The following is a 25,039-nucleotide window of genomic DNA, read 5'->3' as shown; positions in this document are numbered from 1 at the left end:
GGCGTTCTAATGATCGCCCTGGAGGGAGACAATGTAGTGCATGTCTTCTCTTCGTTTTTAGGGCGAGGGCAGTACTACTTTCGAACCGTGATGTGGGCAAGCTTACGCTTGTCCCATCCTACAGTTGGCAATACGAAACGGTCGATGAGCGGTGAGGAAGCTGCAGAGATGAGACCTGCCGCAGATGATCGGTGAAGTCGTCGGGCTTTAGAGTCGTGCGTCGTAGTCGTGTGTCCGAGTGTGAGTGTGGTGAAGGCCGCAGTTCGGTCTGTGGTGACTGCCGACGACGAAGTCGGTCAGCTGGCGCCGGCCACGCATCGCGCCTCAGCGCGAGGCCGTGCAGAATAAATCATTCCTTCGTTCTTGGGCTCGCTGCCTCCCCCCCCCCCTAAGGACATGTCTCTTGGATAGTTTCCCACACTGGTGACCCGAACATTGGAACACGCTGCGCCTCCGACCGGGGCCCACAACGATACGGGAGACCGCAACGACCCTGCCTCTCGCCCCAGCGTTGGACACATAGCAGTACGGCTCCTGCCCTTCTAGAACGCCAACCCAAACGTTTGGTTTTCACAAGTAGAGTGCCAATTTCATCTGGCTGGTATCACTTCACAAGCTGCGAGGTACTCTCATGTCGTCTCGGTACTACCCCCAGAAATTGCTACAGAAATCGCTGACATCCTCTGTGGGACAACCCCTCATATGCCGTACGATGTGCTGAAGGCGGCCATCATCGAACGAACTACCGCCTCAGAACGCAAGCGCCTTCAGCAACTCTTGTCCGCAGAGGACCTTGGGGATAAGCGCCCATCCCAATTATTGCATCACACGCAGCGCCTTCTCGGCGAGCGTGCCGCCGGCTTCGATGAACCCTTGCTCAAGGAGCTCCTTTTGCAGCGACTCCCACCAGCTGTCCAGATGCTACTCGCAACAGCCAACACCCTTCCGATCTCCCAACTTGCGGAATATGCCGATAAGATCATGGAGGTGGCAATTCCGGCTATCTCAACGGTCAAGCTTTCCGGAGCTCACACGCCGTCCGCCGGACCTGCCCCATGCCCACTCTTCTCTGCACCAGCGGACGATCACAACAGCGGCCGTCATACCGCCCTTCAAGAGCTGCAGGACGACGTGCGAAACATAACGTCCCTGCTGGCATCCGTTTTGCCACATGTGCAGCCCAACACAGATGGCCGCAGCGTCGCGCGTCGCCGTCGTCAGGCAAGATCCCCCCACGGAGCCCGTCGTTCCTCGCTGGCCGCTGAAGAGAACCCGACGCAGTTCTGTTGGTTCCACTGGCAATTCGGCGCCAGAGCTCGAAAGTGCCAATCACCTTGCGACTGGCCGGGAAACCGCCCTGGGGGTCGCTAACGGCGGCGTGCGCATCCCCATTAACCTGCAGCAGCAGTAGCCGCCTTCTTTACGTCCCCGACAGAACGTCCCGACGCCGTTTCCTGGTCGACACTGGAGCAGAAGTCTAATCCCTGCTACTCGAACGGAACGGTTACGAAAACCAATCTATCATCTCGCAGCTCTGCAAACAGCACCGGCATCTCTGTTTACGGTGAACGTTCGGTAACGTTGTCTCTTGACCTACGGCGCACTTTTCCCTGGGTATTCAAAACTGCTGCAATTGAGCACAACATACTCTGTGCCGATTTTCTCCACCACTTTGGTTTGGTCGTCGATCTCTATCGCAAAGCCATCGTGGACCCAAAGACAACCTTGCGTGCTCCCGGGCATCCCTCTATTGTCTGTCAGCCTCCTCCAGTCGTCACGATCTCCTCGCTCCAGTCGCCTTTTGCCGCTGTTCTCAGCGAATTCCCGTCTTTGACGAGGCCTCCGGATTGAAACCAGCCAGTATGTCACGATGTGGTTCACCACATTCAAACAATCAGTCACCCCCATACACTTTCGACCACGTCGACTTGCGCCTGAAAAATTCAACATCGCCTAAGCTGAGTTCCAACACATGCTTGCTATTGGTATTGCGAGACCTCCTCAAAGTGACTGGGCCTCCCCTTTGCACATAGTCCCTAAGAAAACGGGTGATTGGACACCTTGTGGGGACTACAGGGCACTCAATGTGGTCACCAAGCCGGATCGATATCCCTTACCCAATATTCAGGATTTCACCATGAATTTGGCTGGTGCCCGTCTCTTCAGTAAAATCGACTTGGTAAAAGCGTACCACCAAATTCCGATGGCTGCCGAAGACGTCCCCAAGACTGCCATAACGACGCCTTTCGTGCTGTTCGAATTTCTCAGGATGCCTTTCGGCTTGAAGAATGCTGCGCAGACGTTCCAAAGATTCGTCGACTCCATCTTGCGAGGTTTGCCGTTTGCTTTTGCCTACCTGGACGATATCCTCGTGGCCAGTGAAACCGAGCAGCAGCACGCCCAACACCTCCGCCAGGTTTTCGCACGATTACAACAGCACGGCATCGTCATCAACGCCCAGAAGTGCGAATTCGGCAAGCTTTCGCTGGAGTTCCTCGGGTATCAGATCTTCGCCGACGGAATATTCCCCCTTCCCCAAAACGTGCGAGCGATCAAGGAGTTTCCTCTACCGACCTCTGTCCGTCAGCTACGTCGTTTCCTTGGGCTGGTCAACTTTCACAGACGTTTCGTCCCGTCCTGCGCGGTACTCCTTCGACCCCTCGAAGAATTGCTGAAGACCAAACAAGATTCCTCTCCCGCGGCACCTCTGCCCTGGAACGAAGACCTGCGAGCTGCCTTGAACTCCAACAAAGGCTTCGGCTACAATGCTTAGTCATCCACGGCACGATGCTCCCACGGCCCTCGTTGCTGACGCCTCGGATAACGCCATTGGCGCGGCTCTACAGCAAGAGGTCGACGGTGCCCATGTACCACTCGCGTTCTTCTCACGCAAACTCAGTCCCACGGAGTCAAAATATAGTGCCTTCGGGAAGGAACTCCTCGCGACGTACTCTGCAGTGCATCACTTCCTGCATTTCTTGGAGGGTAGAAGCCATTTTCACCGACCACAAGCCACTCGTCGGCGCTTTCTCATCCGCTAGCACGAAGTATAGCCCTCGCGAGATTAGGAACCTCGTTTATATTTCTGAATTCTCCACTGACATCCGCCATATCCAAGGAGCCCAGCAATGCTGTCCAGTAATTCCCCAGCCCCGTCCAGTAATTCCCGCTGCCTTGCAGAAGGTTGCTTTTGACTCCCGCCATGGCCTCGCGCACCCTGCGGTCCGCGCCTCCACGGCGTTGATTCTTCAACGGTTTGTTTGGCACGGAGCGCGCAAGGACATCTGTCATTGGGTGCGCACTTGCATTCCTTGCCAGCTCAGCAAATGCTATAGGCACACCATGTCTCCTCTCGCCACCTTTGTGCCTCCCAGCGCCAGGTTCAGCACGGTCCATCTTGACATTGTCGTGCCTCTACCCTAATCATAGGGCCACCGTTACCTATTGACCTGCGTCGACAGATACACGCGTTGGCCCGAAGCCTCTCCCATGAAGGACTCGACTGCTGAGACCGCTGCGCACACGTTTCTGTCCACCTGGATTTCGGGCTTCGGCGTCCCAGAGGAAGTCGTCACAGCCAGGGGACCCCAGTTTGAGAGCCACCTCTTCGCAGCCTTCCTGCGCCTCCTCAGGGCCGAGCGCATTCGCACTTCCGCCTACCACCCGGCGTGCGACGGCCTGTGGAGCGTTTCCATCGTCACCTCAAGCAAGCCATTATGGCCCATAGTGACCGTGCGCTCGCATCACCTCCCGTCCATCCTATTGGGCATCCGCGCGGCAGTCGATCTTGGTTGTTCGTCGGCGGAGCTGGTATATGGAACCCCGCTCCGCCTGCCCGCCGACGTCTTTGTACCTTCATCCGTCCCCTGCACGGATCAGCCTGCTTACCTCGCACGCCTCAGACAAGATTTTGCTAGGCTTCAGTTTACTCCGACCTGAGCGGTAGCATCATCACCTCCCTTCATCCCGTCGAAATTGGGCACAACGTCCCACCTTTTCCTCTGGACGGATCGCCTTCGTCGCGCACTCGAGCGCGTATTCGGCGCCTTACAAGGTTCTGCGCCGTTCCCCCAGACTTTTGTCATCAATGTCCACAGCCAGCCTCAATCCGTCTCCATCGACAGGCTAAAGCCTGCCTTCATTGACTACGCTCCTCCCTCTCCGGACAAGCCTTGCCAGCGCCTCCTACACCCGTACAGGTGAAGCACGTCACCTGGAACGACTACGTACCCCATGCGCCCTCTCCTCTGAAACGATGCTAACCTTCCCATACCGTCAGCACACTGGAGGGGGGCAGCTATGGTGACTGCCGACGACGAAGCCGGTCAGCTGGCGCCGCCCACGCATCGCGCCTCAGCGCGAGGCCGTACAGAATAAATCATTCCTTTGTTTTTGGGCTCGCTGGCCGGACGTGTCTCTTTTATCTCTAGCTGGGATAGTTTCCCACAGGTCTCTGGAAGCCGTGAAGCAGTGGGCGGATGCGATGATCAGTGAGTGGTCGGTCGGATCGTTAGTGTGGACGGAAGTGGTGGGTTTGTCTTGCGAGAGACGAGGGGCGGTATGATGCGGTCGGTATGGGCCCGTTTGCACGAAACTTCTACTAGGATCCTAATATTGAGGCATTTCGTTTGGCGTCAGTGCATTTCGCTGATAAAAAGTGTACGTCAGTAGCACGTGACACAAGCACTAGCAAGGGTGCGCTAAAGAACATTCCTTAAGGTTACGATCCTAGCAGAAGTTTCGTGCAAGCGGGCCATGGGTTGACTAATGGCGCTGGCTGCCAGGGATAGCTTGCCTCGGTAGTGCGGGTAAATGGTGTCAGAAATTCGGAACGGTGAACGGCCGAATTGCGCCGAACTTGATGTTTATCGTCCGGGTCATTAAATGTAGAGGAGGCCATGTACCTCTACACGAGACCCGACCGGCGATGATGGTACGCCATGGAGAGGCGATGGCGGTGGCCAGTCTCCATGGCCGCGCCGGTGGAACTGGGGCCGGTGCTCCAGGTGCGTTGCCACCTTCGTCGTTGTCAGCGGCCGACTACAGATGAATATTTGACCTATAAGTAATGTCATATTGTAATCAGCCGTAATCGACGGCTTTACGAACCTCTTCTCACGAGGTCGCTCCCGCAAGTGCGGCTTATTGCTTGTGGTCCCTCAAACCGAGTTCAGCCTTGGCATGCCCTCAAATGAGCATTCCACCAACCTTAACACATGCTGAAGCCCATCACTTTGAAAAATATAGTTCAGGTCCCCCCCCCCCCTCTAGAGAGTTGCCCAAACTGCACGACTGTGTCTGCATTGGATTAACACGAAAGATCACCCTCGTCAGTGGTTTTACCTAATTTGCATTTTGTATCTCAATAACAACGTGAAATCGCGTGTCAATGATCTAGAGCTAAGCTCAAGCGCATTCTCTCGGAGGTGACATTTTAGCAGATTATGTCTTTCCTGTGCTTGTCTTTGTGTGTCTGTCTCATGGATCGTCGTCTAGTGACAGCATATATTGCATCCAGACGTGTATGCGGTCCAGAACAGAAAGCAGCAGTGGTGCCAACTGCAGCTTAATAACAAATAAATGGATGTACACACAGTAATATTGCAACAGAAGTATTTACTGCACGGCAAGAACATAACAAGGTGAAACCTACCAGAATTACCTGCGCTTGTGCACCAATAATTTTCCACAGGGAAGAGGAACGAGACTACATTTTTAGAAAAGGCCTTCGAAAAGTACGTAATGCAGAACACATAACAGTTGAAATTACATTTTTTGTCACATAGTTGGATTAGTGACATCAGTGACATGGTTGGATACTCCGAAGTTGCCTTCACGACATTTTTAGTGGCGCACTGATGTGTGACATTATTTCGTGGTGCTTGAGGCAGCATACATTCTGTTGCATAATGTAAAAACCTCGAGACTAGGAAACACGAAGGTGAAAAAATAAAGTGGAGTTCCAACCTGGATATAGTGGAACCACTTGAACAGCAAAGTGGAATCGAATGGTCAACAAAGCGGCTTGGAATGGAACTATTATTTTTCAAAAGTGTGTCCCACTGAAAGTTTGGGTGGGTTTGGCAAGAGCCGTTGCGGGCAAAACGGAACCACTTGGCCACGAAAGTGGATCAAAACGGGACCATTTGGAAATTATACTTGAAAGTGTGCCCACTTGGAAGTCAGAGTGGGTTTAGCCCCGATCCGTTGTGGGCCAAACTGGAACCACTTGGTCACTAAAAATACTTACTCTAGAGTCAGAAAAATGTTTTCTTTCTGATGAAAACGAGAAAAAACAATTTCATAGTCCCTTTAATGGAAAGAATTTAAGAGGAGAAATTAACTTGCTCTCTCAACTACTATCACTTTTCGTTCCTCTGTTTTGGGATAACGCATACGTTACTTCAGTTGAGGGGGGGGGGGGGTAAGAGGAGACGAGAAACCCGAGGAGAGAAGTGAAATGAGATTAAGAAAGTTCTACGCATGCGCATTTCGCTCACGTTGCTATTGATCGCAATGAGTGGCTTCTGGAGATGATGCAGATGACCATTTTCCCTGAACAATTTCGTCTGTCGGAGATTCCAGCGGCTGCCCGCTCTAGCAGCCATCAGCGAGGGAGATAGGGGAAGTCATCGTCCAAGCTCAGAAAATGAACAAAGAAGCTCTGACTTACGTATTCTCCTTCAGTGGTCTAGTTTTCTGTTCCGGTATTCAAAATGCACTTCCGTATTCTGATACGATGTCGAAAAAATGAGGCTGCACTATACAATACGTTGTCTCCAGTGTGGATCGCTTGCATCTACTTGCGACACGCGTGTTAAATAAAACATTTTTGTTGGAAAATAGCTCTTACGGCTTGCTTCTATAGAAAGTTATTGAATTGGTTTGCACTCAGATTTCACATAAAAATTGTAAGTAAGCAAATAATTGCAAATAAGTTAGAAGGTAGCCGCCAGTACAGTCATGGTCTACTAATTCAAAATGTTGCACCGATACCCGCCAGCAGAGAAGGCGAGTATCACTGTAGATGCAGTAGCCTACCGGACTCCTGGTAGCGTTATACTTAACATCTCACATAGCAACTGCCTGACTGAAAACGACAAATATCATGTGCAAAAGTCCCCGCACAGTCAATCTGTGGAAAGAAATCAGTGTCTCTCACTTTTCTTCTTCACTTTTACTGTTTCGCCTGCTACGATTGATGCATTAATAATATGGGATTGCATACTCACTGTCTCCCAGGAGTTGTAACGCTTGCAAAGAGGTTCTCTGCGTAGGTTGTATATTCCGTAGAAATCGGGAAGACAGCATGTGTTTATTGTGTTGTAACAGAGGACGGGCTCTCCATTTGAAACCGCATTCCCGGTAAGAGATTGTCTGTGGAAATATTGCATTGATATTTGCTGTGTGATTTTTTTCCCTTTGATTGTTTGATAAAACCTATTATGTAGGAGCACGTACACTTCATGTTCAACCTAACAACGACATCTCAGGTGCTGAAGGAGAACTTTAGAATATATCATTATATTTAACACTGAAAATAGCGTTCATTAAACATAAGCATAGCCTGAAATTATACACGGTGTTTCCATGTCAAAGAAAAATTTATTAAACTCAAGCACGGAATAAGAACTGCTACTGCACACCTTAGTTGACCGTACACCTTACATACCTTACCTTATATACTTTAGTTTTCTTATTCGACACTGATCTTTTACACGGCCAGCAGGACATCCTGCAGTACAGTGCATGCATACTACTGGCAACTAATAAATAATTATAGGTTAAGTTATTAATTAGATGTCTTCCAGGAAATATGAGGTAGCGGAATCGGAGTCAGCCCTGTCCATCGTTCCTACTACGTTCTTACTAAACACCTTCATGAGCGAACGCAATTTAGATGTAAATTCCCGAAGTTAGCCGCGCAAATGAGCCAGAGCCAGAACTAGGCACCTCTCTGGAGCAGAAATGACATGACATTGGTGGTGGTGGTGAAATGGCTCGTCTGTGTCGGCCTCACACGGGTGACGAAGGTCACGACTGACGCCCTGGGGGAATATGCGTCCTAGGCTGACTTGTAACGGAAATGTGGCGGCATATGCCCGCCTTTATCTGACCTTTCCCTCCTCTGGCCCGAAAAGAGGACGACAGAATAGCGCCTACTCCAATCAGTGCCATCGCTCCAAAGCACGTGGCCGTCTGACTTGGAATGTCGCTGGAGTTGTGTGTAGTCCTGGTTCCAGCACCTTTGCATATAACAACACGTGGCTACCCTATTCCTTCTTTTTTTTTCTTCTGCACCAGCTGATTTTGGCCAGTGTTTATTGACTCCATATGCACACTGAGCTCTCAAGAACAGACCCATACGAGGCACCTTAAGTGACATATCTGCCAATGTGTCACCAGGATGCGTATAAAGTATGACACATGTTGGATCTCCAGAGAGTTCCAACCCGTTCTGGTGTCGCAGGGAATGCACAGGCGGACAGCACTGCAGGAGCAGACTCTCATCTAGGAGACGGGCGAGTATTGCATCGTTGAGATGAGACCGTTGTTCTATTCTTCGGCAACTCATGGCACCCCTGTGCCATTGACATGTATGCATGTAACAGTTCATCACACGCTTGCTTTTCGGATGCCACGAAACATCCCCTGTCGATACGCTGCATTAATTCAAAAGTCGAGTGCGACTCAGTATCACTCAGTATCCGGCACTAAGTATCACTGCGCAAGCACTTACGCATTTCCCATAGTCCCAAATGTCACAAACCAAGTATATGTGGTCTGATGAGCTGTCGCACTACCGTAATACACGCACGTATCGCTGCATACGTGAATTTTCACCACATGCTTCCACTGCTGGTGCTTGTCCATCTCCTGTGACGCTTGAATGGGTTGAATTATCAATGGTGATGATGATGCCTTGATTTTTCTCGGATGCTGTACAGTGCTGCCCAGAGATCTCTCTTCCTCTGGATGATTGACAGCAGCGATATGAAGCTGTGTGCACACAGGCGAGAGAGGGTGGGGTAGTCGCGGCTATCCCGACTCACGTCAGGCTGGACCAGACATTTGGGCGTCGAGTGATGACCCCTTCGTTCCAGAGCCCTTTACCCAGAGTGCGTCGTATTGTTTCAAATCTGTGAGAAGTATGGTACGGTATCTTCTGTTCTAGTGAAGGCTTTGATATTCCATTTCTGCTGCCCCCATCTTTGAAACATCCTCTTCATCCAACACCTTTCGACAAAACGTTTATGGTAGCACCAGAATATTTCTGCTGGGCTGTACCCGGTGTTCCCAGGCATGTTCCTGGACGCTAAGAATGCCAGGTACAGGTTTTCCTGTTTTACCAGCAGTCGCTTCACCGTTTGCCCAACCGTTTGGCTCAGCCCCTTCATTCACTTCGGGGTAAGACAGACTCCTTGTCACATAGTGGAAACCTTAGGGATTGGCAGTGGCTTTGAACACCCTCGAAGGGAACTGGGGACCGTAATCAAACATGATGATGCTATGTGTTCTGTGTGTTCCAAACATGCACTTGATGTGCTCCATGGTTCACGGCATAGTCGTTGATGAGAAAAGAGCAATTTCTGGGCATTTTGACTTGTAGTCAACCAGTAGAAGGCAACGTCAACAACAATTCGGCACATGCAAAAGTCCTGTACTTGCTCGCTGCTTATGATCTTCCTCAAGCTTGTGATTCAAGGCTGCGTGTCCTAAGTGAATGATGTTGCTTTGTGGAGCTCCATGGTCTTGATATCACAATCAAAATAGCTTTCCATGTCCATGCCCCTAGGCGACAGTCGTGACGATGCCCACATCTGTGAGGCCAACAACAGCGGGCCCTCTCACCATCGCCACCACAAACCATTCATGGCACTACCATTTCCAGGCACAGCCTCTCCTAATTTTTTAGTTTGTCCTCCTATGTTGTTTAGTCTAGTAGAGTACGGGTGAAACTTATTTGTTTGCGGCCTTGCTCTTGCACGTAATGCCCTCCAGAGGACAAGATAACATTATTATAGTACGCGTGGTGCGATAATATATACATGCCTGAGTAGTAGGACGTCATACTGTATAAGAACACATTTTTTTCTAATCCAATAGAAGCCTATTCTAATCCAATTCTAATCTAACACGCTCCAGTTCTAATTCAACACAATCCAATTTTAATCCAACACAAGTCAGTACCAAGCCATCTGATTGGTTACTTTTAGCTCCGCCCACTTAATGTTGATTGGCCCATGTAAGCCTACTGATCGCTGCTTGTACGATCGTAGCTCCGCTCCTTGACGCTAAAGAGCTGGCTTGGCTCCTCCCCTTCATGTTGATTGGTACACGCCAAGCCCCCGGCCGATGATTGGTCGACCGTAGCTCTGCCCCTTTATGCTAATGAGCTGGCTTGGCTCCACTGGTCGTGCCTCTTTATGCTAACGAGTGGGCCCTTCACGCTGATTGACCTATTCGAAACCCACTGATCGATGATTGACTGGCTTAGCTCAGTGCCTTTGTGCCTGGCGTGGCTCCACCCTTGCTGGAGAGCTGGTGGAGAGCTGGCACGGCTCCACCCTCCTCACGATGATTGGTGCATGTTAAGCCTGCGGCACTGCCACCTGATTGGTCAATTCTAAGCCTACTGACCATATATTGGCTCTGCACTTATAAGCCATCTGATTGGTTGAGACCCATCAGATGGTGCTCTCGGCAGCAGCTCCACTACGGCCCTATCTCAGATGTCCAAACTTACCTCGTTAGAGTGCCACCAGATTGCACAACTCAGATGCATCAACTCTACATGGTTCCACTTTGCCACACCACACGAGCAAGAGAACTTCGTCGAGATGTGCTGCCACATATCGCGCTCCTGTTTCACCACAAACAAGTTGCGAGGCATCATACGTGAGAACTTGGACAAGTACGTATCGGCTTAGTGGAAGCAATCACTGCACGAGCTTAAGGAACTCTGTCAGGAAGAAATAAGAGTCCTGGAGAGGATCACCAATCGTGCTAGGGGTTATGGATGAAAATAACGATGCATTACACCTCGCCACACTGTCTCCTGATGTTATTCTATGATGCGCAGGCAGTTCCAGCACCCCGCTCGAATTTTCATCTCTGGCGCGTCCATGTGTGGCAAGACAGTAAGTATGTATGTGGCAAGCATGCAGCTGGATGAGAAAAAGATTTCGACAGCGTGAAGTTTATGGACAGGATACCCACCGACTGGGATGAGCATTATCCCACTCTCATAATTATGGACGATCAAATTATGAAAAAGGAGGTTTTACCGGAGGCAGAGTCGCTGTTTGTGCGTGGTAGCCACCATAAGAATGCGTCCGGGATCCTAATCACACAAGCCTTGTTCTATCACAATGTCTGATCTCGAATGATATCCTTGAACGCCAATTGTATTGTATTGTTCCGGAACGCTCGGTCAGTACAACAGATCGAAACCTTTGGATGTCAAGTATTCGGAAAACAGGGGCTCTCCTATTTCCTCGACGCATACAACCAGGCAACGAAGAAAGCGCACGGTTATTAGTTGTAGATCTTCTCCCGGAAACACCTTCGGCCTGTAGCCTGCGAACGGGTATTTTACAGCACGAGCGGCAGTCCCTGTCTGCGCCCGCGAAATGACCGATCTTAGAAGACGTTTCACGCTCCTGAAAGTATTGGCCACCAGCAAGCCAGCACACCATGCAGAGTTACTTAAAGAGCTCAGCTGCGAAGGCATTCGAATCCTTTCAGAAATCTGTCTGAACATTCTACGCGGGAATATCCCACTTTCGACAAAGCTTCATGAAATACCTGAAAAAACACAAAAAAATCATCTGCTTCCTCGCTTACGAATCATTTCATAAGTGCCCTGAGCAAGAAATATATTAGGGGACAACAAGGTGGTCTCATTCCCATACTTATACTGCTTCTGTCAGTCTCGTGGCGGGAGTCGCCGGCCGAGCGATATTGGTCATGGCTCATAGAATAGAAATAGGTGAAGAAATCCAACGATTTGGACAATATAAAAGTGGGGAAAATACTGGAAGCCCTCAATTACTTGCTCAAGAGCGCTCACTATCATCCTCCTCCTCTGGAACTTGTCTATTCGGAACCCAAACCGAAACCTGAATCCAACCAATTCGATCTTAAAGGGTCTCTGACCTGAACCTGGTCAGTGTCTTTGTTTGTATGGATAACGAACCTACATGATGCCTCCAAGTTACAACTTAAACGTTTCGCCTCCGCGGAGCCGCGAACTATTCCAAACAAGGAGCCGAAAAGCGGTGTCGATTTCTGCCCTCAACTCGTGCGATCAGCGCAAAACTCTAGCTATTACGCAGTCCTTTTCCCATGTGTATGACGTCAAACGCCCGCGACGTTTGTTCCTGGAAGGTCCACACCGGAAGTTCGGGTGGTTTCCGCAACGTCCGTATTGCTGGGCGCTTTCTCAATATGGACGTGGAAGCACAGCAGGGTAGCCAAGTCAGCTTTTCAGCTACCTTTCAGCAGCTGAGAGGAACCTGCTACATGCAGCAGAGTTTGAAGGCCTTTCTTTTGAAATGTTGAGCCGCGAATCGACTTCAGCATGCAAAGTTCCAATGACAGAGAGTTAGATGAGCTTTCAGCATCCATCATGATGAAGCCCACTAACAGTTTGTGTAAATTTCGTGTGTGACGGCGCCGTGTAAAGGGACCAGAGTGGTTCATGCATAATAATGCCGAGAGAAGTCGAGTGCTTATGTTGCAAGGAGCTGCTCTTAGAGTAGCATATTTAGAACTTCAAGGGCAGCACGAGCCTAGCGCTCATGTTCACAAGTAAGAAGCGTGTCTCATGCACAATCATGCTGGTTGATTTCAACACAAAATAGTTATTCTGAACTTTTCGTTATTGTTCGTCACTTATTCAGAAAGAGTGCAGCTGAATTAATACTCGGCATCCTACTAGCTTTAGCTTTGCTCAAAGCTTGTGTGTCATACAGGAAATAGATACACTACATACCAACAGTTCATGAGATGGGTGTTGCACAAACTGGGAAAAAAACAAGAGAATCGTTATACCAGTCTTCGCAGTGAACAGGATACGCAAAGCCTTTCCCATACTAACTACTGCATGCTTTAAGTACCCAAGATACTAGTCGGAAGTACCCCCTACAGGGGGTGCCCTTGAAGTTTCAGCTGTAGACACATGTCGGTAATGATGTAACTATAATAATGACTCCCCTCTCCCCCAACTTTTTTCAACATCCATCCATGCTTGGGATTCTGGATAAACCATTGTGCTCATCACCATCTCATGGTCACCATGATCACCATCTCACCAGCCTGCTCTGCCTGATAAGAATTACATTGGGCTCTCAATTCCACCACAGACACAAATCCAATCCTGTTCTGACGCATCCCTTTGTCCGCCCATTCAGTCAGTATGTCGTAAGTGTTGTTCGAACTCTTACTGTCTGATAGCACCCAAATAGTATTGTTTAAGCACCTCAAGTATTTTGATGGTCGTTATGTGGAAGTAAATCAGACTGTTATGCAGGTTACCCAGTGTGTGACATCCGGTTCCTGCTCTCAGTCCTCCAGAAGTGCTGATTACGTAAGTTACCTATAGAAAACCTCAATCTTCCTTTTGTGTGCAAAGTGCGCACCCAGTTCGAGTAGGATGTAGACCTTGAGGAACCAAGCTTTGTGTCTTAGGCTGCTCAAATAGACATGTTATAGTCAAAGATGATGTAACATGAAATGTGGTTCATATAGTTTATTGTGGCACTCTGATAAGATCTTCATAATATGTCTGCAGAGGTTGTTCCAAAATAGCATATGTGATGCAGCATCATATATTATTGGGCTTCTAGGAAAAATCATGATTCATCTGATACAGATGGCAACCTTTGTAACAGTGTCTGACACATTTTTTGCAGTCACTGTTTTAAAATATGCATAAAAAAGCTCCAACTACGACATTTCATTTGTTTACTTTAAAGACCCTTGTGAAGGGATTTACATAAAGGGTTGGGCCAACTGGTACCAGTTGAGACTGGGACCAGCCAGAAACCAGTAGACCAAACCACGACCAACCAAAGACCACGAAGAAATCGGCTGGAAGACGCAGAGCACAGCCATACACAAGGTTGTTTTGCGACGACAACAACGACACTACAATCCGCCCACGCCACGCGCTCTTGCCTCACGCAGGAATTAAACATTCTTCTTTCGCCCACCGACAACGGCTTTTGTAGTCTTGCCTCACGCAGGAATTAAACATTCTTCTTTCGCCCACCGACAACGGCTGTTGTAGTCTGTCCTCATTCTTCGGCGAGAACCCCACAAGGTCAGCCGCACTGCACCCGATGTCGGTCTTGACGGCCAGAGGAGGAGCGCGGAGCGTCGGAGGAGCGCCAAAGGCAGGTGGCGTACCCAATGTGCCCGATCTTCATGGGCGACGAGAGCGGCCTTCAAGTGGCGATGAAGCCGCTCTACGAGGCCGTTGGATGCAGGGTGATAGGATGTCGTGTGGACGCGAGTTTTCCCGAGGATGTCGGTGAGGCCCTGGAATAACGGCTCTCGAACTGTGGGCCCCGGTCCGTAGTGACCTGGGACGGCACGCCAAACCGAGAGACCCATGAAGCGACGACGGTTTTGGCGACTGTCTCAGCGGTGGCGTCTGCCATCGGCGTGGCCTCGGGCCAACGCGTGAAGCGGTCGACAGCCATCAGATGGTGGGAGAGGGCCGACTATATCAAGATGGACGTTGTCGAAACGCGCGTCAGGAGGCTGGAACTTCCCGAGGGGGGTGGAGGTGTGGCGGTGAACCTTCGCACGCTGGCAGCGGTGACAGGAGCGAACCCAGGCGCGGACGTCTCGGTTGATCGAAGGCCACACGAAGCGGTCCGCAACAAGCTTCTGAGTTGCCCGAATGCCAGGTGCGCCAAGTTGTGGAGAGAAGAGAGGACGGCCCGGCGACACGTGACAGGGACGAAAGGCCTAGGTTGGGGAGACTACTTGTCGCAACATATGGTAACAGAAGTGCTAGGAATGGGGAGGTTTTTCAGCTTGAGGGAGGTGGTGTTAGCGCTGTGCAAGCGCTTCAGCTCTTCATCGTGGAGTTGGGCAGAAGCGAGAGCTTCGTGCGAAAAGCGCTCCGTGGTGGTAGATAGGGCGGCGACTCGACTTACGGCGTTGGCTGGAGCGTTTCCTTCTCCCGGTACGTGCATGATATCTGTGCACATTTCAGCTAGATAGGCGAGCTGTCGAATCTCCCTTGGGGAATACCGGCTGTTGGCAGAGTGGAAAGCGTAGGTCAAGGGCTTGTGGTCAGTTAGGATGGAGAAAGCGCGACCTTCCAGAAAGAAACAGAAATGCCTGACCGCGAGGGATGCGGCCAGCAACTCTCGGCCAAAAGTGCTGTAGCGCTGTTCGGTAGGTTTCAGGGCTTTGGAGAAGCAGGCAATGGGGCACCATGCTGTGCCAATCTGCTGCTGCAGCACCGCGCCGACGGCTATACCAGAGGCGTCAACCATGAGTGTGGCCGGCACGCCATGCCGGGGATGGCAAAGCAGAGAGCAAGCAGCGAGATCGGCCTTGATCTTGAGGAAACTCGATTCGACGTCAGAATTCCACAGCAACTTCTTTGCAGCTCGGCTCGACTGAGTGAGAAGAGCTTCAAGGGGGCGCAGGGTTTCTGCGCAGTGCGGAAGGAAGTGCCGGTAGAAATTGATGAGGCCGAGGAAGCGCCGAAGTTGCCAGATAGATTGGGGCTGGGGAAAGTTGGAGATAGCCACGACCTTGGAGGGAAGCAGTGTTATGCCCTCCGGGGAGACTTTGTGCCCAAGGAACTCTGTGGATGACATGCCGAATTCGCATTTTTGTACATTGACAACAATGCCGTGAGCGGCCAGGCATGAGAAGATCAGGCGGAGATGATGTTCGTGCTCTTCTGGAGACGAGCTGGTCACAAGCAAGTCGTCAATGTATGCGAAGACGAAGGGGAGGCCCCTGATGACGCCGTCTATAAAACGTTGAAACGTTTTTGCCGCATTGCGGAGACCAAATGGCATCCGCGGAAACTCGTACAGCCCAAACGGAGTCGTACTTGCTGTTTTCTTGATGTCTTCAGGGGCGACAGAGATCTAGTGGTATACTTTCATCAGGTCGATTTTACTGTAGAGCGTAGTGCCGTGGAGGATGACTATGAAGTCTTGCAACCGCGGGAGCGGGTAACGGTCAGGCACAGTAACAAGGTTCAGTGCACGGTAACCACCGCAGGTGCGCCAGTCGCCGGTCTTTTTGGGCACCATGTGCAAAGCAGAGGACCAATTGCTGGAGGAAGGTCTGGCTACACCGATGAACAGCATGTGCTCAAATTCCGCTTTTGCAATATTGAGCCTCTCCGGAGCTAGCTGACGTGCCCGGGCGAAAACAGGTGCTCCAGTGGTCTGTATGTGGTGCACGACATCGTGTGCGACTGGGCGCGACCAATCTTGTGGTTGTGTGAGACTTGGGAAGTCCTTGAGGACGGCAGCGTATGGCGAGTGGAGGGCAGAGATGGAGATGCCGCTGAGAGGGCTCGCAGAATGAACGGAGCGAGCCTGAACTGACAGATGGGTGGAGGTATCTACCAGGCGCTTGCGAGCGACGTCCACAGATAAGCCGAAATGGTGTAAGAAGTCGGCGCCCAGGATGGCTTGGCGGACACCGGCCACAAGAAAAAGCCGTGGGAACGGTCTGCGAAGGCCCAGATCGAGGGTGGCCGATAGCTGTCGGAAGACGGGAATGCCGGTGTTGTTGACAGCTGTAAGATGGAACATGGCTGAACGACGCTTGTCACTTCCTGAAGCGGGAAGCACGCTCACTTCGGCGCCGGTGTCAACGAGGAAGCGCGTCTTTGAGGGCCGGTCAACAACGTAGAACAGTCGGCTGCTAGGCGTGGTGGAGACAGTCGCAGCCGCTAACGGTCCCCGGGCAAGTTTTCCGTCCAAGTACAGGGTCGCGTGCACCGACGGGCCTCGGAGCCGTACCGCTGGTGGTACCAGCAAGGGGCGGTGGGCTCGCCTTGCAGAGGCCGACGTGGTGAACGGCGTCGACTGGGGGAGCGAGACGCGGAGCGCGGACGATCGCGTCGGCGACGACTGGGCAACACGGGGTCTGTGTTGGAAGGTGCACACGATGACAGGGCAGACGCTATCGTGGCGGATAGGCGTCCAAAATCTTCGCGCAACTGGGCGATGGAGTCGCCAGGCGGAGAAGTTAGCCGGAATGGGCGGATGGTGAAGACGCCGCGAGGGAAACAGCTGAAGGCAAGGGCGGCGGGGCGAGCATGGCTGAGGTGGATGGATGGGAAACCTCCATGATCTTGTCTGCAAGATCCGCAAGCACTTGCAATGGCAGAGTCGACGCAGACGCTAGGATCATCTGCACGGTTGTTGGTAAGCGCTGCAGGAAGAGTTGTTTGAGGAGACTGGCATCGAAGGACAGGGCTCGCTTGTCAAGCAGCCCCTGCATGTGTCGCAATAGTTCAGATGGACGGCGGTCCTCGGAGGAAAAAGAATACAATGGGTTACACTTTTACGAGGACAGATTCTTGGTTTTTGGTGTCAGTAATTTATCCAGACCCTCCTACATCCCTGTGATACCCCCCACCCCAAAGAAAAAAGTTTGGCGACACCCCCTGCAAAAAAGTGGGCTTGCTGTTTCAGCTGTAATGACATGTCGGTAATCATACGTGCAAAGCTGTTATCACGTAGCTGCAATAATGACTACGCCCCCTGCTTGGGATCCCGGATAGACCACTGGAGTTGTGTATTGCATGAAAGAATTAGAGTAAAAACATATGTCCAGCGAAGATGGTCACACTGAATTCGTTCATGACGGCTATTTCCAGGATCAGTAAGCATCATGTCACAAGAACTCATGTAATAGTGAGTGGCAGGCCACAATGTATTCCAATGCCGAAGCTAATACCCCCGCGCCACGAGTGAAAAAGAAGCCACATGAACGTGCAATGTACGGGCAGACACGGCGGCCGTACGAAGTCAAATGAACGTTCAGTGTGCGGGCAGGCAAGGATGTTGTACGAAGCCGCATGAACCTGCAATGTGTTATGCACTCACTTACCTGTCAACAACGGGCGCAACATTGTGCAACAACCCTACCGCGTAAGCAACATACCTCCCGTCGCTGTTCACATGCGACAGCGGAAGTCAAACGCTGCATCCCTCCCTTTCCTCCTTTCTTGGTGCACCCTGCTTCCAAGCCCAACCCAGAGTACGGCGACCGCACCCTCCAAACAGCATACCCCTCCTCCGCTTACGCTTTCGCCGTCACCACCAGAAAATCCACGCTAACAGGGGCGAGGAAGGCGCCAACTTCGTAATCCTCCAGCAGCAGGCAGCCTGGCACACCAACGTAGGCGTTCGTTGGTATTCAACTTCAAAACCCCGTCAACGGTCACCCGAAGCCATATGAACGCGCAATGTTCTATGTGCTCACTTACCTGTCAACAACGGGCGCAACACTGTGCAACAACCCTACCGCGCAAGCAACACACCTTCCGCCATTCACATGCGACAGCGGAGGTCAAACATGGCATCCCTCCCTTTCCTTTGTCATTGGTAAAACCTGCTTCCAAGTCCAACCGAGTGCAGGCTGACCGCATCCTCCAAACAGCATACCCCTCCATCGCTTACGCTTTTGCCGCCACTACCAGGAAACCCACGCAAACACAGGCGAGCAGGACGCTAGCGTCATAATCCTGCAGCCGCGCACACCCCACGTAGGCCTTTGTTGGAGTTCAACTTCAAAACCCATCACCGACTTCAGCACCCATCATAGGAATTCAACTTCAAAATCCATCACCGACTACAGAACCCATCATAGGAATTCAACTTCAAAACCCCATCAGAAACTTCAACTTCAAAATCCATCACCGACTTCAGAAGCCATCCTAGAATTCAACTTCAAAACCGCGATGAGATCTGAGGTTTAATTCTGAGGATGGGCTCTGAAGTTGGTGCTGGTTTCTTAAGTTGAAGTCGATGATGGGTTCTGAAGTTTAATGATGGATTATGATGTGATGCATTCTGAAGTTGAAGTTGAATGATGTGAGGTGATGGGTTCTGAAGTTGAAGTTGAACGATGGGTTATGATGTGATGAATTCTGAAGTTGAAGTTGAATGATGGGTTATGAAGTGATGAACTCTGAAGTTGAAGTTGAGTTACGGGCTTGTAATGTGATGGTTTATGACGGTGATGTGATGTGAATGTAATTCTTGCAGAAAACTGACCATGATGTGATGTTGAATGAGTTCTTAAAAAAATGCCGACCTATGGCCCAGCATCACAGGAATCTCTCCAAGACCGCCATGCTTTTTCTCAAACATGTACTCAATACACGTCGAAATGTATTTTTTCCTGTCTGTCTGAGATAAAGTCGCAGTAGAGCTGCTACTGAGCGCGTCACCTGGTTGGTCTCGACCAATCAGATAGCTTATAAATGTAGAACATGTGCGGAGCCAATCTGCAATCAGTAGGCTTAGAGATGACCAATCAGGTGGCAGAGCCGCGGGCTTGGCATGCACCAATCATCCTGAGGAGGGTGAAGCCATGCCAGCTTATTCGCATAAAGGCGCACACAGAGCTAAGCCAGCCAATCATCGATCAATGGTTTTGGAATGGGCCAATCAGTATGCAGAAGCCCACTCATTAGCATAAAGAGGCTCGACCCATGGAGCCAAGCCAGCTCATTAGCATAAATGGGTGGAGCTACGGTCGACCAATCATTGATCGACCGTACCGTAGGAGTGGTTTGGCGTGGACCAATCAACGTGAAAGGACAGAGCCAATCCAGCTCATTAGCATAAAGGGGCGAAGCTACGATCGACCAATCAGCGATCAGTAAGCTTAGCATGGGCTAATCAACGTGAAGTGGCCGGAGCTAAAGGCAACCGATCAGATAGCTTTTGATTGGCTTGTAGTGGATTGAAATTGGATTCTATTGGGTTCGAACTGCATTTTATTGGATTAAAACTGGATTTTGGCTTAGAATTGGATTAGAAAAAGAGGCGGGGCTACGGTCGACCAATCAGCGATCAATGGCTTAGCATGGGCCAATTAACGTGAAGTAGCCGGAGCTAAAGGTGACCAATCAAATGGCTTGAAATAAACCTCTACCCGACAAACGTCATCATGACATTGGTAGAAAGACCGAAACCAAGATTTCGGAAGGGGTAAGCTGGGTTCCACGAATGAGCAACTGTTCGCTGAACGAAAGTGGGACTGAAGGTCGCGTCCCTTACAGAGACCATCGCCATCCCCTCAAGATGGTGGCTTTCAGGCGCAACCTTGTTCGCCACTAGCTTTGAACGTAGTTCAACTCTATTAAACTCGTGGCGCTGTCAAACATTATGACGTCATTTGTTTACAAACAGGTACAGGTCTATTGGCTTGTGTTGAATTAGAATTGGATTGTGTTGGATTAGAACGGGATTGTATTGGATTAGAACTGGATTTTGGCTTGGAATTAGATTAGAATAGGCTTCTATTGGATTAGAAAAAGGATGTTCTTGTACAGTCTGACGTTCTACTACTTGCGTGGTCTCTGCACCGTTGCACCTTGCCTTTCAGGAATGTATTATGGCACAGTATTTCGTTATCTTGTTAGAAGTTTTGATTAGTATCACAAGATATGATCGTTGTTGCTTAACTTCAGTATATCTTGTATCTGGGCTTGATGTGTTCGATTGATCGTTTTCATGACGACAGTATTTACTAGCTACTACTGGCATTCATATACCCAGGCAAAAATGCCCTTAATGGAACCAGCAAGATACCAAATGGCTTGTACTGGATCCATTTAGTGCCCAACTGGTTCCCTTTGGGATAGCAAATCCAGTTAGAATGGTTCCAGCTGATAGTAAATCCAGTTAGAATGGTTCCAGCTGGAACCAGCTGATAGTAAATCCAGTTAAAAAGGTACAAGCTGGAACCAACTGATAGCAAACCATTTAAGGCAGGAACCAGCTGGTACCAGCTGGGAGGAGGACCATTTGGGAAGGAATGTACTGGAACCAGCAGAGGGCAAACCATTTGTGAGAGGTCTAAGCTGTACCTAATTAAAAGTTGGGCATACCTGCGGGAGCAAAATCATGCTGAATAATAATATTTTATTTGTTCCCAAGAACAGCACAAGGGCGCATTTGAGTAGATGCTTACATACTATATAGAAATCAGTGATGGGCAGTACTTGAACTACCAAGTACTCAAGTATAGTACTTTAAGCACATTTCTGTATACTTGAACTTCACTTTAAGTATATTTCAAATCGTGTACCTTGTACCGTATTTCAAGTAGTGTTTTCCGAGTACTTTTCCATCAAGTACTCACCCAAACTTGGACTCCAGACAAAAAAAAATCACAAAAGAGTATAAAAAATGCACCCTACTAAGCGCGCTAAAATGAGAACAAGAAAACGAAAACACACAGATAGCGCTATTTGTGTGTTTTCGTCGTCTTGCCGTCATTTGAGCGCTTTTAGTGGGATGCAGTACCAAGAGTCCCAGTCTGACATTTTACCAAAAAGGATTTTTGTGCTGTTAAGGAGCATATTTATTGAAGCAAATTTATTGTTGAGAGACTTGAACTGTTAAAAAGTATCAACGCTTCTACGATTATGTAAAATGAATGGAATGCAAAGACACGCACACATTATGACACCGCAGCCGGCAGCACAATGACTTGGTCAGTTGTCATTTCAGTTCTCCCAAGGCAGGGTTCTATGCTTTTTATATTGTTTCCTTCATTAGCAATTAATAATTAATTTAACGCACTATGTGTGATTGCATGACATGATGAACACTCTGAAAGACACACAAGCTTTCATTTTTACATTTTGCATTTTTTTAATTGGTCACATGGATTACATTGCTGCAGATCACAGTCGTATACAAATGATGGTTACATTGTGCTTCATCCTTATTTACTTTCTTCATAGTCTTTTTTTAAACGTGTTGTATTTCAAAAAGCAGCATGGAATGCCCAGAAATATGTAATCTCCGTTGGCTTGTATTTTTTCCCTTGAAATTTCTTAGCCTGTTATAGCAGAAGATTAGTAGCGGAACACCTCACTAGGCTGGTGATCTTGGATCAGTCACGGTATAATACATAATCACAGCACAGCTGACTGATTACCTCTCTACATGAAACTGCAAATTATGTCAACTGATCAAGTTCATATTCACGGGTTAGCACTTCACCTACACTTTATGGCATTAGAGCATTTGTCAAGAATGCTCGATAAAGTTTTGCTAAAAAAGCAAAACACAGGTACTAAACAGTGAAATGCAAAGTGATACAAATTAAATTTGCAATGTACTTGATGAATACTTGAAGTACTTTGCCTAGTACTTTGTACTTTACTTGAAGTACATTTGGAATTGGGTACTTTGTGCTGTACTTGAAGTACTAATGATGCCACATACCTCATACTTTACTTTAAGTACAATTTTGAGGTACTTTGCCCATCACTGATAGTAATGGATGTTATACACCTGTGACAGAGTGGTCATGATCTCTACAATGAATCAAATTTATTTACAACACTAGCAACATAAAACATGTTCCTCTGTTGGAGCCAGACACACGGTTCCTCATGCCCAGTGACCTGGAGAACCCTTTTTGGAGGCATACCATGAGCTTTCTTTATGTGCTTGGCAACGTACGGCACAGATAACTGAAAGTTCAAGGAAACTATGTACACTTTTCTTTGTCCATTTATAGTTTGAAAAGACACTATGTGCTGGATCTTAGCATAGTCTGTACCCTGCAGCTTTATAAAGGTACCGTCAGATCTTGTCGGTCGCGTGTATTGCTCACTGTGATACATCAGCCCCTTAACTTTCATTCTCCCATATTCAAAGACTGGACCGGTACTGGTCTCCCCACTTTCGTGAAGCACAAATGCAGAAAGTTCTTCGTTTGCCAGCTTTTTAGCCCCGATAAGTGCAACCTCACCTCTAGCACCTACACCATCATCCAGAAAACTAAGCACATAGGCACTTGCCATACTTTTCATGCTGTTAAGGTTGCTGCGCAAGATTATTCTTGAAATAATCTGCAATGGCACCCCGTTCCCACTTGTAACCAGGTCTTTGAGGGTGCCCATGTTGGATTCGAAGGGAAAACAGGAGTGGGCCCAGAGAGGACCCTGGAATGCAGACTTTGGCAAGTGCAGAAGCTGGTGGACATTATTTGTCACATGTTTCTCATGGTACAGCTGTTTGACACCTTTGACAAATTGTGTCAAGCATTCTTCGCTTCTTTTGATGCATGCATCTGTGATGCGTCTTTGGAGGAGGAGAAAAATGCCTTCAACTAGCAGGCCGAGGTGCTCATGATATTCTTCGGACAAGATCCCTTGCAGGCACGGGAGACTTAGGTACAGAAGCCACGTTTCCCACTCTACAGCCTTCCAGTGTTTCCTCAACGTAATAGACCTAGGTAGCCGGGTGAACATTGAAGGTAGTTTAAAATTCAAGATCCTTTTGTCAATGTCACTGACCTGCATGGGAAGGCCGATATAATATGGCTCCCCAACATCCTCCAACCACATATCCACTACAGCACGTGACACACCGAGCAAAACGCAATGCATGAAGTCGGGTGTGAAGCTCCACACAATGTGAAATCCCGGAAGATTAATCAGCGGCGAAGGCCCTTTCACGCCATTCACTGCTTGTCCACTTTGTGCGGCCTCCACCATGTCCTGTATCATGCCGTCTTCTGTCCGTTCTAGAACTGGAACAGGCAGCGGAGGGAACTTCACTATTCCTGATTAATAGAAGCGAAATTCACAATTTCCCTGCGACACTCCCTGCACTGCTCATACCTTCAATATTTACACCAGGATGAAGGCACCATCCACAGCCATAGTATCCATTATACTGCTTAGTGTTGAGCATTGCGGACCGGGCAGGTGCATCTGCAGTTCCTGCCACGCAGTAAATCTGCATTTCGGAAGAAACAGTGATTTTAGAAAAAGTGAACTTTCAGCTTTAAGAAATATTTTAATTCTACCTTTGATCGCATTGTTCTCCCTGAAGTCGACCATTCAACAGTAGTCTCGGAAAGCTTCTTCATTTCAGTTGTGAAGCTCTGGAGCAGTATGACCATGTCTGGCTTGGACTTTCCATACCAAAGCATGGAGACTATTACGCTCTTCCATCGCAAGCATGGTGGAAGCTCATTGATAATTACTTGTACAGGCCATATGGAATAGCTAGAGGACTGAAAAACTGGACTGCCGTCTGAATTTAGGGTCAGCGTGATGTCATGTTTTGAACATTTCAGCTTTGCCCGCTGCTGTCGGTATAGTTGCCCATCAGTGAGATCTGCCAGGTGGCTGGGCTCCGCCTCGATCGAGAGGCTTTCCAAAGCCGATAGCAGTGACGTGGCAACAGCTTCCGATGACAGAAGTGCTCTGAACTGTTGCTCAAATGGCAAGGTGACAAAGAAGTTCCCGTCAGCGGTCAGCTGGTCGCCGGTGTAGAACGTACCACAGATCGAGCATCTAGCTTTTACTCCTTTTCTGGCGCTTAGTGCCCCATCACTCTGAGTCAAAACTGTGCTGCATTCACTACAGTAGAATGTGAAGGTAGCGTCACTTTCTGCAACACCACAATGTTTCCGGAAGAGGTACTGTGTGTCAGGAAGGTCATCTCTCTGCAGTAGGTAGCTCTGTAGCTTCATCAATGCTTCAATTGCAGCCCAAGACAATCCAAACTTAACAGCAAAGTCCAAAACAAGTGTGACTACATCGTCCACGGAAAATACCCTGTGGCCGTTGGTCATGTCACCCAAATTACTTTCATCGTTAACAGTTGGGTCACTCTCTCGCTCTTGATCATTAGATCCGTCGGTTCTCGTGGCTTCGGTAACAACCTCCTGGCTAGTATCGAGAGGGGGAGGTATCACTGAGGTGTCCGGAAGGAGACAGAAAAAATCGCCACTGGACGATGACCCAGCACGTCGTGTTTCAAGCGCGTCGTATCGG

The 25,039-nt window shown here is 49.3% G+C and overlaps 1 protein-coding gene across 1 annotated transcript in view; it reads right to left on the bottom strand.

Annotated features, from left to right (window-relative positions):
• The window catches only part of LOC135369307 (uncharacterized), a 161,109-nt gene that overhangs the window by 73,817 nt on the left and 62,253 nt on the right, over nt 1-25,039 (bottom strand). Inside the window, exon 8 of the mRNA XM_064602904.1 lies at nt 7,233-7,377. Within this exon, the coding sequence (XP_064458974.1) occupies nt 7,233-7,377 (145 nt within the window). The remainder of the gene's footprint in view (nt 1-7,232; nt 7,378-25,039) is intronic.

The sequence above is a fragment of the Ornithodoros turicata genome, chromosome 9, assembly GCF_037126465.1.
Source record: "Ornithodoros turicata isolate Travis chromosome 9, ASM3712646v1, whole genome shotgun sequence".
In the NCBI taxonomy this organism is placed as follows: Eukaryota; Metazoa; Arthropoda; class Arachnida; order Ixodida; family Argasidae; genus Ornithodoros; species Ornithodoros turicata.
This window is presented reverse-complemented; position numbering and strand designations above follow the sequence as displayed.